Source organism: Anopheles nili, chromosome 2 (genome assembly GCF_943737925.1).
Source record: "Anopheles nili chromosome 2, idAnoNiliSN_F5_01, whole genome shotgun sequence".
NCBI classification, from domain to species: domain Eukaryota; kingdom Metazoa; phylum Arthropoda; class Insecta; order Diptera; family Culicidae; genus Anopheles; species Anopheles nili.
In genome coordinates, this window is record NC_071291.1 from 27978042 (window position 1) to 27994941 (window position 16900).

The following is a 16900-nucleotide window of genomic DNA, read 5'->3' on the forward strand; positions in this document are numbered from 1 at the left end:
CCCGGATCGGGGCTTTCTGTGAGGGGGTGTCGTGGTTTGCACCACCACGAGTTCCGTTGCCCAAGCCGAAAGCCACGTGTGCGAGGGCCGCAGTTTTTCAAACGTCGAAAGGCAATTATGTTGCGAGCTAGCAGTCCATCGCAATCACACCGCAGGATGGTGTGCGTGCGCGTGAGAGGAGCCTTTTAGTAGCTTTTTTTTGTTACCGCGTTGATGTCTTTTTTTCGTTTTCGCTTTGTTTTGCGGCCCCAGGAGCTCGTGGGGCGCGTGCTGGACTGAATTAGCACATGAAAATTAACGTTTCTGTGTGCTTCATCCGAGGGCGAGTGTTTGCGTTGCTTCAGGCGCGCCGTGGTGCCGCTGTTTGCACGCGTGGTGCCGGCTTTCCGACTGGAAAGCCATTGTCGAATTGAATCGACGCGGGAGATGTGATCGAAATTGCGTGTTTTTTTTTCGTTTTGGTTTTAGGTAGAGTGCTTGGTGTTTGCTATTAAGCATAGTTCCATTCGAGATGCAGCCGAAACGAAATGTAAACGCAACAAATACCAACATGCGATACCGTTCGCGCGAACACGTGAAGCATTACCACGCGTGAGGCATAAGTTGGCCGATCGTGGAGCTTCCACAACGGTTGGTTGGAAAAAGTATGGTTGGAAAATGAAACTTACACAGCAACCCGAAACAGAAGCTCCGTTCGTCCGCAGGATGAATAACACTTTTGAACACAACAGAATAAACGCTAGCAAACAAAATTGCGTAAAGGGAAATCGCATGGGATCTGGCCTTTTTATTCGTTGTGCAAAAAACAAAAACATAACACCAAATCAAAAATCTCTCTTACTAAACCGCACACTTGCTCAAAGCGCATTTATCTGAGCCCACCGCTGAATTGACGATTTTAAGCACCACTCAAAAGAAAATGCTTGATTAGCTTCGAGGACCGCGTTTTGTCGCTTCGGAGCTAACAAACAAGAAAGTAGTAGCAGCAGCAGAATAGAGCAGCAGCATACGCCTCTCGAAGTTGTATGTTGCACCGTGGAGCATAAGGTTGAAAAAAAAGGGAGCCGCCTGGACAAAAACAAAAAGTGCGCCAATATGAATACATAATCAGGGCACGGCGACAAGAGCCGGGATGGCATTAATTCATTCATGCAACTGTCGAGTGTGGTTCGCCATCATCCAGTGCGAGAAGTGGAACGGCTCGAATGTTGCAAAGGCGATGTTTGCCTTTGCCATGTGCCATCCTTGCCTTTGCCCTTTCTTGCGGCCTGCCGCGAGTGCTCGTCTCATTGGCGGATACTACAGGCCCCATCTTGAGCACGGGTTTCCACGGAAGCTCGCTCGTCACGCGGCACAAAACTCACCGGCACCAGCGGGACCAGGAAAAGCGGGGCCACCGGTGCGTCCCGGTGTTATTTACTTTCTTTTCGCGCATAAATTAGCGAACTTTTCCGCTGCACAACGGCGACAACCGGTTGACACTGGCGCGATTTATGGAAACGATTGCAGCCGACACGTTGGTAGATGGATGTGAGAATGCGAGGAGCGAGAGAGAGGTGGGCGGCATATGGTCAATGGAACGAGTAGGGTGAACATCCCTACACCCCCGTCACGATGGTGGCGCTGCTACCGGTAAAGTGTACGGCCTGGTAAAGGACTAATTAGAAAGTGTTAAGAAGGTAAGTGTGGAAAATGTTGCTTCTGGCTTTTATAACGAATGAAACACACAATTTTCTCGACCTGTGTCTCTTTTTCTCTCATTCGCTGTCTTTCTTACTTTCTCTCTCTCTCTCTCTCTCTCTCTCTCTCTTTATTTTTGTCGTTTCAATGCTGCTCAGGTTGAGCAGTTGATTGCGAGGGCCGACACGGCTGCGCCCATTGGCAATTTCTCCAGTATTTGCGTTAGCTAATTGCCCAGCTGCATCTGGATGAATTGCTGTAGAAAATGAGGAGACAAAAGAGAAGAAGCTACATCTCAAACTCGATTACACCAACCGCCCGGGATTAGCACCAGAGCAACCGGAGCTTATGACAAACCGAACTCTTATCCTTGCGATACAGATTCGCTCAAACAAAAAAAGGTTTGTAACTACAAAAAGGCACATTGAAGCAATATTAATTTGCCTAATGATGGGCATGATTCCCTCTCGCCGGTTCACCCGACTCGCACCTTTTTTTTATTACTTTGCAGCCCTACCAAACGCGCTCCGGGACTTTCGCACCGAGAAACAGATCACTTGCCAAGGATAACGTCCCAATTCACTGCGCACGGGCGAACCGTGTAGCTCGCGGTGCGCTAAATCACGTTTCAGATTACCTGTCGGTGGGAGCAACGATAACCCTTAATCGTGTATTTATCATCGCTTGTAGCAACGGGCCATCGGCTCGGCCAGTAATTTCAAAATCTAGCGCCATCGCGGCCCCATTCGGGCGGTGGATGGTGAACGTGGGCACATTATTTAAGATCACGTTCAGCTCGCCCTATCACAAATTCCCCTCACGTCCGGATAATTACGCCTAGTCGAGCGAGGCCCAACGCCCAGCAGCCCACAGTACGGATGGGATCGATTTAATAAAAATCGAACGAACGACTTCGCAACACAACGCGGGTGCTGGTTTAATCCGCTAAGATTGCCCCAGCACCCGGGGACGTGATTTTCGCGGAATTTATGCCATCGCACGCGATATTTATGTCGCTGGCGTCGGCTACTTTCCCGGAAAACTGCCACTCATAGTCATAAGTTAGCCGGTCGTTCGTAGAACATGGGCAGATTTGCCCTGAATGTGCCAGTCTTGCCGCACTAAGCTACGAAGCGAATGAATTCTCGAAACAATAAAACCCTTCAAGCTATTCCTCACGCCCGAAGATTTCTGAAAACTAATTAACGTCGCATGGCGGTTCGTCGCCGTTTGGCAGGCACACGGAAGAAAAATAAAAATGCGCAGCTTAGAGCCCAACGGATTCATTGCACCGTTCGCCTTGTGCATCAGCGAGATTGAAGTCCGGGAGTTTGCTGATGACAGAATGCCACGAATATGCCGCACGGTGCATCGTCGGATCGGAGGTACGCGGTCTCGGAAGTCGTCCCGGGCGCGCGGCACAATAATTAGCCGGATGAAGTTTAAATGCGAAATATTTTACGCGAAATTACTCCCCAACCAAGGCGCACATCGTTCCTGCTGAACCGTGTAATTAGCCTTTAATTAAGGTTCCACAACATCCTTACAGCACGTACCTGGCACTGCACTGAAAAGCGAACCCAGTGGAATTATTTGTACGATTGTGTTGTATTACTTTGTTGCTTTTTCATGGCGTTTTAAATACGCCACTTTATTACGAAGCTGGATACACAATTTGCAAGGGATAACAAATTCACAAAGCATTACACTTTACGAAGCGTTGCTAGGTAACGAACCTGATCAAAGCGCTCCTTATTCACCTCCTTATACGAAGATCGCGGTTGCTGCAAGTGAAAAATCCGCCTAATGTTTCATGCTATGGCGTTGATGTTGTGCATTGTTCGAATTGCCACTGCTCGGTTTTCAACCCTTATCAACTTTGTCTGCCTGCTGCATGTATAATCCCTCTTTTCTGTCTATCGCTTTTAATCTCGCTTTCCGGGCTTGCATTGTGTCCGTTCTCTAAGCCAACACCCCTCTTGCGTTCAATGTTTGCGTCGTTTAGAATGGATGTGCATCACAAACACCATGCCCTTGCGCGTTGCCAGTGGCGGAAGTCAACGTCATCAATCCCAACTCACATCTTTACCTAATCAGACCGATTGTCCCGACTCCCGACCGAGCCAGCATTCTACCGGCACTGCGCAGACTGATAAAGGCGTGTGCGATCTGCCGCACGGATCGATCTTCTCGCACGTCCCAACGCAGATGATCCCGGTTCGTCTCTCGCCAACGGCCACTTTATCGCTACGTTCGAAGTCGGATCCATGGACTGCCAGTCGCTGATAAGCACGAGAGTGTTACACTCAACGCCAGCTCGAAGAACCCGGTGAGGCGATCAGTCCGAGACACGAAACCAGTAGCGAATCGCCACCTGAATCACGGACTTCAGCTCACTGCGTCGTTTGGCTGTCTGTCGGCAAGAAGCATCCATCTGGACACTCTGGCTGGACTTTTGTAGACCGTATCGTGTCGTTTGTGTTTTCTGTGCGCTTGTGACGCTTATGCACAGTGACGATGGTGAAACCGCTAATCACCCTATTATGGATCAATTTGATCTGCCTTATCAGTGGCGGTGCTGGTGCCGACGGTATGTACAACGTGGAGTGCCAGCGTGACCGTGAACGATGGCGTTATAGGACATTCGTTTTTCCGCAGCACCGAAGTATGATGGGCCGCTACCGATAGAACGGGCCGGTGAGAGCCTCCTGTCCGAGCAGTTGTTCGCCATCATCGACCTGTACAAGCTGGAGGACCCGGTCGGGCTGCCGGGTGCCACCATTCCGGACCCGATGCCCATTCCGGAGATTAAGCAGTCGTTTTCGTTCGCCAAGATGCACCTGCGCAACGTACTCGCGCAGGGCATGTCAAAGTTTCGCATTCGATATTTCCACACCGAGCTGAACAGCATGTCCGTCCAGACGCAGGTGTCCATCGACGAGATTGCGGTCAACGGGAACTACACGATGAGCACGTTCTTCAACCGGGCGGAGGGTCCTTTCACGGTGCTGATGAAGAATGTGCTCACGAAAGCGAACGTGTCACTGGCCGTCGACCGGGACGGTACGCTGCGCACGAAGGACATCGAGCTGGACATCGCGTTCGACGACATGGCGATGGACTTCCAGAACCTTGGTTTCATGGGTTCCATCTTCCAGAGCGTGGTGAACTCGGCCTCGAACCTGGTCTACGATACGATGAAACCGTTCATGCTGTCCGAGGCGTACACGAAGATCCGCGAGGAGGTGGACAGCCGGATGCTGAATTTTACGGTTGCGCAGGAGATCACGCTGCCGAACTCGATCACGCCGCTCGATATGGCCATCGGTGAGATGCGTATTCTCGTGCGCAACAAGGGGCTGGATCCGTTCCTGGTGCCGGACTACAACAACACGGCCGGTATCTTTGGCATGCAGACGATGCACACCTGGATCACCGGTGGATCAAGCTTCTACCGTTACGGGGACATCACCGTGATGATGCAGAACAACTCGGCCACGCTTGGGATGCACGTGGCAACGCAACGCATCGTCGGGTCCACGCAGTGGGAGGTGTCGATCGGGCGTGGTATGCTGTCGCAACCGGGCCGGGCCCAGTTCACGGTGGAGTATATCCGTGTTGCGGTCCAGATCGAACAGCCGTTGGATTTGCGCAAGAAGATCCAACTCCGAGACGTTCAGCTCGAGCTTGGCAACATTCAGGTACGGTGTGACGGAGCCGGCACGCTTGACTACGTGATCGAGGCCGCTGTCAACATATTACCCAATCTGCTGCGGTACCAAATTATGGACGCGATCGAGAACCCGCTGAGGATGCGCATCCAGGAGAAGCTGGATTGCATCAACACCGAAGCGTTGGTGCGAAAGTTCGTCCAAGAATACGAACAAAACGGAATCGACATCAACTTCCAGGACATGGAGCTTTGCGAGCCACAGTTCATTAGTACAGCACCTGTATAGAATATGAGTTGACGTATTGTGTTGTTAGCTACCCAACTGCTGGGTTTATTGGTAAAATATGAATTGCTGCACATTAATGACAAATAAACCTCTGTGTAACATTTATGAAATATCTTTGTTAATGTGTAGCTGGAATTATGATTGCAAATAGAAATCACCCTTCGAGCGCCCATCATGGACTGATTCTCGTCTGGGTGCTTCACTGCTCCGTTTCAAGGACAACATGTCTAATGTTGATAACCTCTTAGCGTTCTTTGGTTTTAATATGTTCAAAAGATTTGTGTTTGAACAAAAGCAATCGAAAAGACCCTATAAATGTCATCAACAAGATCAATCTGGAACCTGAGTCACTGTAGTTATATTTCATAATAGTTAATATTTATTTTTACCTTGAAGTTTCCTAACGATAGTTGCTACTCAAACCGTTCGATCCGTCAAAACAGCTTCTTGTGTGAAGGAAAATGCACTACAAGTACTGCCATCAATGTGACCCCGATTAAGCAATAATGCTGTCTTCAGCTCCAAATAGCAACCATAGCGATAGGGTAAAGGGCTGCAATTAAGTTCAAAGCGTAACTGCCAACGAACTAACGCTGCCACCATAAGCTGGTAAAAATGATACAGTAAAGTGGCAGAAACATCTCCCATTCCGCCCAATGATTATAGATAGATAGTTTTAAAAAACAGAAAAAGCTGAATATACTTTTCTAAATATGTATCGCTAAACTAAGGGAGGCCCGAACTGATCCAACTGCTCGGAGATGTCTTAACGGTGCTTCACGTCCGTCCATCCATCCTCATCCGGTCCAGCGCTACGTGGAGGGACTGCAAAGAAGCGTACACATAAAGATATTAGATTGGTTGATACAATACTTTTGAAAACAGCCGATGCAGGCGTATAATTTACCATTTTCCTGAGGGCGCTGCGGTCGCTCTTCTCTCGATTTGGGAGCGTCCTGACGTGGTGCATTACGCCAGTTGTCCTGTCGAGGTGCACCACCTTCCTCGCGGGGTGCCGGAGCACGTCGGTTGTCGTCCCGATTTTCGGCAGGACCGCGACGCCAAGTGCTGTCACCTCCCGTCGGACGCGGACCGCGATCATCGCGACGATCACGATTGAAACCACCACCCTGACGATCATCGCCACGTCGTGGAGGTCCCGCATCAGGACGGCGACGATCGCGATCATCAGGAGCGGCACCGCGACGAATTGGGCCACGATCTTCGCGATCTCCGCGCTCCTCCACACCAGGACCTCTGCGCATCTGACCACGATCGTCCTGGTTACGGCGAATCTCTCCGGTACGCCGCACACCATCACGAGGACCATCCTTTTCCGCATCCTCCGGTCCACGGCGCCACTTGTCGGTGGTGCCCGGCTCACCGTCACGACCTCCACGCGGACCTCCTTCGCGATCACGTGGCCCGTATCTGCCGGACGACTGGAAGGACTCCTTCTTTTGCTCATCACCCGCGGCACCGGGGGCTTTGCGCCAAGTATCGTCCGATTTCAATTCACCAGCACGACGCTCGCGTCTAGCGTCCTTTTCGCGGCGATCCTTTTCCTTCAATTGTTCGCGTTCCTCTTCCAGGCGACGCTCGATTTCCTCCTCAATTGCACGCTGCTTCTCCATAATCGCTCGGTTCTTCTCTTCCTCAACGCGTCGCTCCTCGGCACGTCGTTCCCGCTCGATGCGCTCTTCCTCTTCCTTTTGCTTGCGGAACTCTTCCTCAATACGTCTGCGCTCCTCCTCCTTTTCCTTCAGCCACTTCAGACGACGCTCTTCGCGCCGCTTCACGACACGGTCGGCGAGCCGGCGCTTACGCTCCTCTTCGAGCGCCACATTGAATTGCTTCAGCTTTTCGGCGAACTGATTGCCTCGTTCGTTCTTCAACTGCTGCCAGTAAACGTCACGATCCGGTAGCATTCGCTTCAACCGCTCCTGACAAGCTTCGGCGTTCTTGCGTTCGGCAATGGCCGCCTCGATGCGAGCCGCTTCCTGTTTCTCCCAGAACTCCTTGTCCTGAACCGATCGATCTTGCAAGTACTTCTCAATCAGTGGAATTTCCTCAAGCCGCTTGGCACGCTCGAAGTAATCGATCTTCCTGTCCTGCGACTTCAGGTTGTTGTCATGCGCCTTGCGCTCCTTAAGTCGCTCTTCCGCTTCGCGAGCGGCTATTTCCTCTGCGTTAAGCTTTCGGATTTCTTCCTCGTCCATCTTCTTCAGCAGCTTCTGACCGGTCGCCGTTTGCTTGATCTGCTCGATCTTCTCCTTCATGTTGCGCTCCTTGATCATCTGCAGCTCGTTCTCGTGGCGCTTTCGCTCGCGCTCTTCGTTTTCTGCTTCCAAACGGCGCTGCTCAGCCAACTTGTGCATTCGCGCTTGTTCCTCTTGCTGGCGCATCTCCTCCTCCTCGCGTTCCTGATTCATTCGCTCGATATACTCCTTGCGATCTTCGATCTTCTTTTGCCGCTGAAGAATGCGCTGATGCTCCTCTACGGCATTTTCCTCGTACTGCAGCACCATTTGTGTACGCAATCTATCGCGCTCCGCCTTCTTACGGTTCGGGTTGATCGTGGCGATCGCACGGTGCAGCACCACCGACATGCTGACCAGTTGCGAACGGATCTGCTCGGAAGGCATGGACTGCAGCGTCGGTCCATCAGGATGATCCTCGCGCTGGCTTTCCGAAAGATCCGTTCCAAAGTGCACGCAACCGTTACGGTGATCAATTGTGATCTGCATATCGTTGTGACGCACGCAGTCAACCAGAATGCGTTCCAGATGGTGATAGTCAGCAAATTTCGCCAGCTCCAATAAGCGTGGGAACTCAATCGTTTGATAAACTTGCGAAATTTGACGAACGAGTCGCACCAAAGTCACGTCCTTCAGGGCCTGTGCGTACTGACCATACAGCGAGTTAGGATCAGCCTCGAGGTCATCCACGATCTTCTGCACTTGTTCGCACAGATTCAGCGGGTTGAACTCTACTTCCAATAGCTGGTACAGATTGCGGAACTGGGGCGCCGCCAGTTGTAAAACGTTCAAGCGGATCAGCTCCTTAAGCAGCAGCGCTCGCGATGGGGACTGCTGCAGACCGAGTAGGAACGCCAAACGTTGCGCTTTCTCCATGGGGCTTTTGTCAGTTTCGATGAACCTATCGAATTCGGGATGAGCAGATGGCAGCGGAATGGCCAGGGTGGCAATCAATACATGAGTAGTCATTCGCTGAATTTCTTCCGGCGTTACATTCTTCTTCATGTCGCGCGAAAGCTGGAATAACTTCAGGAGAGCTGCTGCATGGAACAACTGGTTTCCTGCCTTCCAGAAGACCATCGATAACTTCGTGTAGTATTGTGCCATAGTCTTCGGAAGCGGCGTTTTCTTCGAAAGTGCCATCAAACCGTGAATGTCTTCGATGGCTTTGTAAGCTTCCAGCCACAGTTCCATCTGAATGGCCGAGTCAAGCTGGTGCAGACGAGTCTCTAGATTCAGCTGCTGCGTTTCGGGTTTCGAGATGCTGACATTAGCCGTCTGGGACGAAACCTTGCAGATGTCCTCCAAATGTTTACGCAGTTTCTCGCAAAGTTTGCGGAATTCCATTTTACGACTGTACTTCAGACAAAACTGGAACGCCATCCGTGCGATGTCATGATACAACGTTTCGCAGTGCGAGTTCACTTTCAACAGCTCCAAGCACTGGCAATAGCTCTCCCACAAGAATTTCACCCACGGGAGCAGAATCGTACGGTCGGAGCGATCCTGCGCGTCCTCACCGCACACTGCGCTCATTAGGATCGATTCTGGCGTGGCCAGATTGTCCAGATCGTCGATGTCTAGGATTGCCTGGGACGACTGCTGCTGGGCCTGTTCCGTACGCTCCTCTGCCATCTTCAGGTAGCCTCGGATGACGTTCTCTAGCGAACCTACGTTCACCAGCTGGAACATGTTCCGGTACTGGAACAGGCCCTCCTTCGCGATGTGCGACTTCTTGAGCTCCACGCACAGGTCCAGATACTTGAACATGATCGGTTCAATGACCGACTCCGACCAGTTGTAGTTCCATTTCTTCGCCCGAAACACCTCCTGGAGGGTGTCCAGGGCACGAGCCTTCTTGCCGACATCGATAAATTCTGTTTAAAGAGACACCGAAAACCGGTACCAAAGCACATATACGAATCAAAACGTGGACTTTTGACGTGTCGTCCATATTGAATTTTATTGCCTGCAGCAGCCACCCTACGCTGGCATCACTACCTACCATTCGCTCTTTTCAGAGCATTTTCTGGGCGTTGTACGTAGCGAGACATGTTGCATTCGTTTGCACTGGCTTGGCTGTTTAGTGATAATTGATACACATAAACTTTTGAGCGTGGTGGCCTCAAGGAAAATCCTTTTTACGGCGAAAGTTACGGACCGCACGGCACACCGAATGAATCGCGTATTTTGACAAATCGCGAAAAGACCGAAGCGACCGGTGACGTTAGCGAACAAAATGGCGTAACGACAGCTGCCTGAGCAGTCGGCGTAACACCTTTCGTTCGGTGATTCTAAATGTCTGTATTTTTCTATTTATTCAATTAGTTTTTAGTAAAGTGTGTCAATTTAGCTCCGTAGTAAAGTGAAGCCGAAAAAAGGACAAGTAAAAGTGAATTGATACATTTTTATTGTATTTTATTTGTGAAATGTTTCCAATGACAAGTCAGCTATTTGACAGTTGTTAGAAATAGGTACACAGCTGGCATGTAAGCATCTAAATTGTCAAGTCATCTAAATAGTACGAACCAACGCGAATGTTCCCGCATTTACTACATGGTTTAGTGTGGCATAAATACGCGCCCCGAAACGATCGACCTTGTTTATTCGATTAGTGACGTACAGTGCAGAAGTCGTGCGTAAAAGAAGTGACTCATCGGCAGTGGGTGTCTCAGTGACATTGGTTGACCCAGGAAGTAATATAGACGAGGAGCTAAAACAATGGAGTTTCCGAATTTGGGCAAACACTGCACCGATCAGTATTGCAACAAATTAGACTTTCTGCCCATGAAATGCGACGCATGTGGTGACATATTCTGGTGAGTATTATAAAAGCAATTTTATCTTTGCCGTATGTACAACAAGTACAATTTCATCATCTTTTTATGGTTTTCAGCTCCGATCACTTCAGTTACAAAGACCACGCTTGCCCATCGGCCTACAAAAAAGACGTGCAAGTTCCTATTTGTCCGCTCTGTGGAGACCCAGTGCCGACTCCTCGCGATGTTTCACCCGATGTAACGGTGGGAGCGCACATAGACAGGTTCTGCAAATCTGATCGGAAGAAAATCTATACCAATCGTTGCTCCTACCGTAACTGCAAGAAGAAGGAACTCATTCCCGTCAATTGTAGCGTGTGCAGGCTCAACTTTTGCTTGAAACATCGCCACACGACCGATCATGATTGTCAGGGACCAGCAGCGGGACAACGCAATCTCATAGCCACGGCAGCCATACAACGACAAGTCCCAAAATCAGTCACAACTGGACCGTTTTCGGTTCGATCGAGTGTCCGTGCTACAACTTCCAACACGGGTGCCGTTAGCAGCACCACCAACGAACATATAGCAATCGTCCAGGGAGGAATGTCGGAGGACGAAGCTCTGGCTCGTGCTATTGCGTTATCCATGCAAGAGGAGGAGGAACAACAGACGGCACAGCAGCGCCAAACCCAGCAGAGCCGAAATCCATCCACCACACCCAGAGGAATTTCAGTTGGAAATGGGAGTGGGACCAGTGGCGCCAAGGATAGATGCAATCTCTCGTGAACGAACCGCTGGGAGAGCACTGCATCTAGCAAGCAAGGTATTCCATCTGCTACTGATTGCAACGACAATCGGAGAACATGTAGGGTATGAGTGATTCGAAGAATGTAAAAGACAAACGGTTTCGGGGCTGTAATTTGTTTTCATTTTGTTATACAAGCATTTCTCAACACGCTTAACTATTCGCCATTGCCAGGCAGCACCAAATGAATGTTAGGAGAGATTTTTAATCATGAATAGAATTATATTTATGCATATTTTAATTCATATCTTGATATTCGATTTACGCCGTACGCCTCGGCACGCGGTTTTAATGAATGTCAGCGTGTCTCAATTCTTTTTATACTCGATTCGTTCCACTTTGACGTCGTCGCCCACCAACTGGTACACGTATGTTACGACCGTCGTGCTCTGGATGTCCATCAGCACGAAGGACGGAATGACGGAGGTGTCTAGTGGATTGTAGGAGCCAGTCGCTGATCCGGGGTTGATGTAGAACTTGTTCTCGTGCTCGTATGCTTCGAACTTATGCGTGTGTCCTGATATCAATATATCAACGTCAAGCTGACGTTGGATGAGAGCTAGAGCCTCCGGGTCACCCCACGGCACCACTTGGTGTCCGTGCGAAAGTCCAATCCTGAACTGCCCCACTGTGACGACCTTCTGCTCCGGGTAATTGGTGTTTTCGTCGAAATCTCCCCGCACGATGTGTACGTCATTGGCCAGCGTTTTGAGATAGTCGTACGATTCTTTGCTGCATAAATTTCCGGTACACAGAATATGATGAATACGCCCCGGCACCAACAGCTTCTTGAATTTGGCCGGAACGCTACTACATCGGTGTGGAATGTGAAGATCTCCTAGCACTAGCACAAGCATATTTGCATTGGCGGATAAGCGAACGATGTACAGGAACTGTTTTCAACAACGCACTTTTGATTCAATCAATCCTTATTGTACTGTCTGCTATGGTGGGATGCAGTTCGTACGATATCAAATGACTAAGTTAAGCGATAAGTCTTCTTCTTCTTGGTTTTCACTTGTCGCAATTATGCTAGCGAGTTATGGTAAACGTGTTCCTAATTTGATCATGAACATATCCGAAAGAATGATACTTTTTTGGTGTCGGATCCTGTAAAGTCGCAACGGGAGAAGGTTGTAGGTTAATTTCACATTAGATCTATAAAAGTTTTCATCAGAAGTATTACCGACCAAAACATTTGGGCACACACACACACCTTCTTTGAAGGAATGAACGTAACGAGTCGAATGACAGCTGGTTCAGGATGAAGAAAACATTGAATGTAACTATAATTTTAACTGTTAGTTTTACAATTAGTTTTTAACATTTTCAGATAAATAAAAATGCAATATTTATTGAATTGAAATAGCAATTTTTGGTTAGGTTTAGTAGATTGGAAATTATTCTTATCTCATGGATAGTTTCTAGATAAATGAATGCAGCCCTGGAACTCATCATGAAATATTTCACGCAACATAACGCCACTATGACAGCTGTCATTCTGCTTCGGAGGAGCCACGTTCGGTCGCTGCGCTTTCGTACTTTTTCTTTTCTCTAGCGAACAGAATCATCCCGGTAGTGTGGCCTAATTTTGTCGATTTATTCGGTAAAACTAGGCATATTGTCGGAGTGGCAGTGTGTTTATCATGAGTGAAACTACTATAAGTTGTACTCCGGAGATCGCGACGTTTGAGGCGCCGCAGCTCCAGCAAAACGAGCACGGATGGGGTGAGATCAAAATTGTGTGGCCGGGCTGACGAAAGTGCCGAATCTAGCTCGGATTCATGATGATGAGGATGTGCTACCGAGATGTTTTTTGTTGGTTTTAGGGCCTTGCGAACTGCCTGAGGCGTTCAAGGATATTCCTTATCAGCCGTTTAGCAAGAGCGATCGCCTTGGAAAGATCAGCGACTGGACGGGCACGGCCCAGACGGATAAGAAGTTTTCGAGTAAGTTTGACATAACCTCAAAAATATTTGTGCCTTTAGTGGCAGTTCCAAAATAGCACGGAATGGATATATTTCTTATTCATAATGGTTTTAACTTGCAGATAAGTACGCTTCGCAGTTCGGCGGTGGAAGTCAGTACGCGTACTTTCACGAAGAAGATGAGACGACATTCCATCTCGTCGATAGTGCGAGGATTCAAAAACCGCCGCACCAGCGAGGCCGTTTCCGAGGCAATATGCGAAATAATCGGTAAGTGGTGGTAGTATGTTAACAAGAGTGTCCTTACCGGGGCGTATGGATTCGGTGTTTTCGATGTTTCGTGTACGTGTTTACAGATCTGGCCGTGGTCGCGGAGCTCGCGGAGGTGTCCAGGTTGGTGGCATGACGACTCTCTCGAAGAGTGCCTCGAAATTGCGTGACCAACGCCGCGGAACGACTCGTAAGTGGGGAATGCGCGGTCCGCCACCGAAGATTCGCGATGCGTCGGTTACGGTTCGACCGGATTGGGTTACCATCGAGGAGATGGATTTCCCCCGGTTGGCGAAACTCTCGCTTCCGAATGTGAAAGAGGGCGAGGACATCATGACCTGCGGTACGCTCGAGTATTACGACAAAACGTACGATCGCGTGAACGTCAAGAGCGAACGGCCGCTTCAGAGCGTTGATCGTATCTTCCATACCGTCACTACGACGGACGATCCGATCATTCGGCAGCTTTCGAAGACGGACGGAAACGTGTACGCCACGGACGCTATCCTGGCTACGATCATGTGCTGCACGCGCTCCAACTACTCGTGGGATATTGTGATCGACAAGATCGGTGGAAAACTTTTCATGGACAAGCGCGACAACACCGAGTTTGATTTGTTGACCGTGAATGAGACTGCGAGCGAACCGCCGCAAGAAGATGGCAACTCGTTGAACTCCCCGAGAAACCTAGCCATTGAGGCGACGTTTATCAATCACAACTTCAGCCAGCAAGTGTTGAAGAGCGGCGAAAAGGAACCGAAATACAAGTTCGACCAACCGAATCCGTTCATCGACGATTCTGAGGATGGTGAGGTGGCTAGCGTGGCCTATCGCTACCGTAAGTGGGATCTGAATAATGGCATCACGCTGGTGGCTCGTTGCGAACACGACGGTGTGCTGAAGGTGCCCCAAGGCGACACCCAGTTCTTGACGATCAAGGCACTGAACGAATGGGATTCAAAGATTGCGAATGCTGTCGAATGGCGTCAGAAGCTGGACACCCAGCGGGGTGCCATCTTGGCTAACGAGCTGCGCAACAACTCTTGCAAACTCGCCAAGTGGACCATTCAGGCCCTACTGGCCGGTTCTGACCAGCTCAAGTTCGGATATGTGTCCCGTGCACACGTGCGCGACTCCTCCAAGCACGTCATCCTCGGCACGCAGCAGTTCAAACCGCAGGAGTTCGCCAACCAAATTAACTTGAGCATGGACAACGCTTGGGGCATCCTGCGGTGCATCATCGACATCTGCATGAAGCAGAAGGACGGCAAGTATCTCATCATGAAGGATCCGAACAAGCCGATGGTCCGCCTCTACGATATCCCAGATAACACGTTCGAGTCGGATGGTGACGGTGATGAGGGCGACGATGGTGAAGCTTTCCAGCCGATGTACGGCTATGCGGCCTCGGCCACGAGTGCACCTGCAGCACAATCCAGCGCTAACGCTACCGAAGCGGACAATAGTGAAAAGGCAAGCGCTTAACAGCAGAGGGAAGGTTCATCATCAACAATCGATCCGTAGAAGTGTGAGCGAGGGTGATATACTTTCATTACTAGCAGCAACAGCACATTTGCGTCGACCGCTGGGGGTCGCATTCCGCAGGTCGTGGGTAAGAGTTTAGAAGTTATACATAAGTTGCTTTAAAGTATTCTGGATAAAAATAATAAATGTCTCAGCCTGACCATCGGCATTGGGAGTACACAAAAGTCGTCCCTTTCAGGTTCTGTGAGTTCTTACATATTCTTACATATCATTTAAACAATGTTTACAATTTTATATTACAATTTAATTTATGCAATCCTAATTTAATCAATTATATAAATTAATATATATATATATATATATATATATATATATATATATATATATATATATATATATATATATATATATATATATATATATATATATATATATATATATCTATCTATATATATATATATATATATATATATATATATATATATATATATATATATATATATATATATATATATATATTTATATTTATATAAATATATATATATACATAAATATATATATATATATATATATATATATATATATATATATATATATATATATATATATATATATATATATATATATATATATATATATATATATATATATATATATATATATATATATATATATATTTATGTAAAAATATACACTTGGAAATATTATTGATTAGAAAATCAAAATCTAGCTATAAAGTTTAATTACGTTAATTATGCTTTGCTTTTTCAATTTATTTGCATTTCATACTCTTTTGTATTCCCTTCGGATGCAATTTTCATTATTATTTGCTCGTTTATGATCTACGAGAAAATATATGCAATGAAAATGCTTTTTTTATATAAATTGAATTTTTTGTTCACTACCCTCGATGAAAGTAAACACCAGATGGAGATAGATCGCTTAAAATGAGAGCAAATCGGATCAGGTTTATGCGTAAGGTGGAAAACAGTGCAAAACAAAAAAGCCCTGAGAAACGACATGCAAATTCCGACTGAACCTCGGTCGGCCTACCACCGAGGTGGATCACAAACTGGACCGGCACTTGGATCCACGGGCAAAACGTAACTCGGTATAAATTTCATTTTGAAAGCACATAAAGTACAATTTATTTCCGGCTTTCAGCGTTCGACCGGCGCGGTCTTGGCGCCCGTGGGCACCACTCAGCGATATCGCTTCGCGGGTCTGGCGCCGGTACGAAATAAACCTGCCTCCGGCCGGACAGCCGGATGATTAATTGTAACCTTTAAATCAAATCGAATATGCTTTTACGCGATGAACAATCCCACTGGCCAGCGTGTTTTGGAAAGATTGTTATGCGCAGCCATTATTTGTTTGCATTTACGCTCCGCAAAAAAGGGCCCTTACAGCCACGGCCATACGGAGATGAAGCATCAATCGAGTGCCCAGCGGCATCATCTTATTTTGGGTGGGTAAAGCATTTGCTATGGTTCAATTTATTTTCCCATTCCCCCTTAGCGATGAGTTTTTCTTTCGCATATTTATTTTCGTATCGAGCTGGCATCATGCAACATAAGGATACACCTTCTTGATGTTGGATTTGTGTTTATTAAGCAAAATCGGTACAGTTTTGTCATGCTTTATTGCAATATAAGCTACGTGTAAATTTTCCTTACAAAGCACGTAAGACTCCTTTAATAGAGAACACCCCTACTGTCTCGACACCCGTTACGGAAAAGGCACACTCGGCGCA

At 48.1% G+C, this 16900-nt stretch overlaps 5 protein-coding genes across 6 annotated transcripts; 3 read left to right on the plus strand and 2 right to left on the minus strand.

Moving 5' to 3' along the window:
- Positions 1-4197: 4197 nt before the first annotated feature.
- Positions 4198-5723, plus strand: LOC128731803 (uncharacterized). 2 transcript variants are annotated; one of them, XM_053824944.1, is made up of 2 exons: positions 4198-4270; positions 4339-5723. In XM_053824944.1, the coding sequence occupies exons 1-2, from the start codon at positions 4198-4200 to the stop codon at positions 5637-5639; spliced, it is 1374 nt and encodes a 457-aa protein (XP_053680919.1). In that variant the 3' UTR covers positions 5640-5723. The 2 variants fall into 2 exon arrangements, with proteins under 2 accessions (XP_053680919.1, XP_053680918.1); XM_053824943.1 differs by having other exon boundaries at positions 4198-4257; positions 4320-5723.
- A 310-nt stretch (positions 5724-6033) lies between these two features.
- On the minus strand, positions 6034-9951 carry LOC128721875 (eukaryotic translation initiation factor 3 subunit A). The gene is made up of 3 exons (XM_053815675.1): positions 9903-9951; positions 6547-9774; positions 6034-6464 (listed from the first exon to the last, which is right to left on the minus strand). Exons 1-3 carry the CDS (start codon positions 9949-9951, stop codon positions 6406-6408), a joined length of 3336 nt encoding a protein of 1111 aa, XP_053671650.1. The 3' UTR covers positions 6034-6405.
- A 618-nt stretch (positions 9952-10569) lies between these two features.
- LOC128722066 (AN1-type zinc finger protein 2A) lies at positions 10570-11695 on the plus strand. The gene is made up of 2 exons (XM_053815885.1): positions 10570-10716; positions 10794-11695. Exons 1-2 carry the CDS (start codon positions 10619-10621, stop codon positions 11443-11445), a joined length of 750 nt encoding a protein of 249 aa, XP_053671860.1. The 5' UTR covers positions 10570-10618; the 3' UTR covers positions 11446-11695.
- On the minus strand, positions 11656-12672 carry LOC128722067 (vacuolar protein sorting-associated protein 29). The gene is made up of 2 exons (XM_053815886.1): positions 12655-12672; positions 11656-12574 (listed from the first exon to the last, which is right to left on the minus strand). Exon 2 carries the CDS (start codon positions 12319-12321, stop codon positions 11773-11775), a length of 549 nt encoding a protein of 182 aa, XP_053671861.1. The 5' UTR covers positions 12322-12574; positions 12655-12672; the 3' UTR covers positions 11656-11772.
- Positions 12673-13012: 340 nt separating this feature from the next.
- On the plus strand, positions 13013-15357 carry LOC128730476 (eukaryotic translation initiation factor 3 subunit D). Its single transcript, XM_053823524.1, has 4 exons — positions 13013-13192; positions 13294-13413; positions 13515-13662; positions 13749-15357. Exons 1-4 carry the CDS (start codon positions 13111-13113, stop codon positions 15145-15147), a joined length of 1749 nt encoding a protein of 582 aa, XP_053679499.1. The 5' UTR covers positions 13013-13110; the 3' UTR covers positions 15148-15357.
- The last annotated feature ends 1543 nt before the right edge of the window (positions 15358-16900 follow it).

Excerpts from the sequence above, each read along its gene's own strand:
- LOC128722066 (XM_053815885.1), top strand. The coding sequence starts at position 10,619 with ATGGAGTTTCCGAATTTGGGCAAACACTGCACCGATCAGTATTGCAAC. Across the intron at positions 10,717-10,793 it reads GCATGTGGTGACATATTCTG|CTCCGATCACTTCAGTTACA; the intron begins GTGAGTATTATA and ends TATGGTTTTCAG.
- LOC128731803 (XM_053824943.1), top strand. The coding sequence starts at position 4,198 with ATGGTGAAACCGCTAATCACCCTATTATGGATCAATTTGATCTGCCTT. Across the intron at positions 4,258-4,319 it reads TCTGCCTTATCAGTGGCGGT|GACATTCGTTTTTCCGCAGC; the intron begins GCTGGTGCCGAC and ends ATGGCGTTATAG.
- LOC128730476 (XM_053823524.1), top strand. The coding sequence starts at position 13,111 with ATGAGTGAAACTACTATAAGTTGTACTCCGGAGATCGCGACGTTTGAG. Across the intron at positions 13,414-13,514 it reads GACGGATAAGAAGTTTTCGA|ATAAGTACGCTTCGCAGTTC; the intron begins GTAAGTTTGACA and ends TTTAACTTGCAG. Across the intron at positions 13,663-13,748 it reads GGCAATATGCGAAATAATCG|ATCTGGCCGTGGTCGCGGAG; the intron begins GTAAGTGGTGGT and ends ACGTGTTTACAG.
- LOC128722067 (XM_053815886.1), bottom strand. The coding sequence starts at position 12,321 with ATGCTTGTGCTAGTGCTAGGAGATCTTCACATTCCACACCGATGTAGT.
- LOC128721875 (XM_053815675.1), bottom strand. The coding sequence starts at position 9,951 with ATGTCTCGCTACGTACAACGCCCAGAAAATGCTCTGAAAAGAGCGAAT. Across the intron at positions 9,775-9,902 it reads TGCTCTGAAAAGAGCGAATG|AATTTATCGATGTCGGCAAG; the intron begins GTAGGTAGTGAT and ends CTCTTTAAACAG. Across the intron at positions 6,465-6,546 it reads GCAGCGCCCTCAGGAAAATG|TCCCTCCACGTAGCGCTGGA; the intron begins GTAAATTATACG and ends GCTTCTTTGCAG.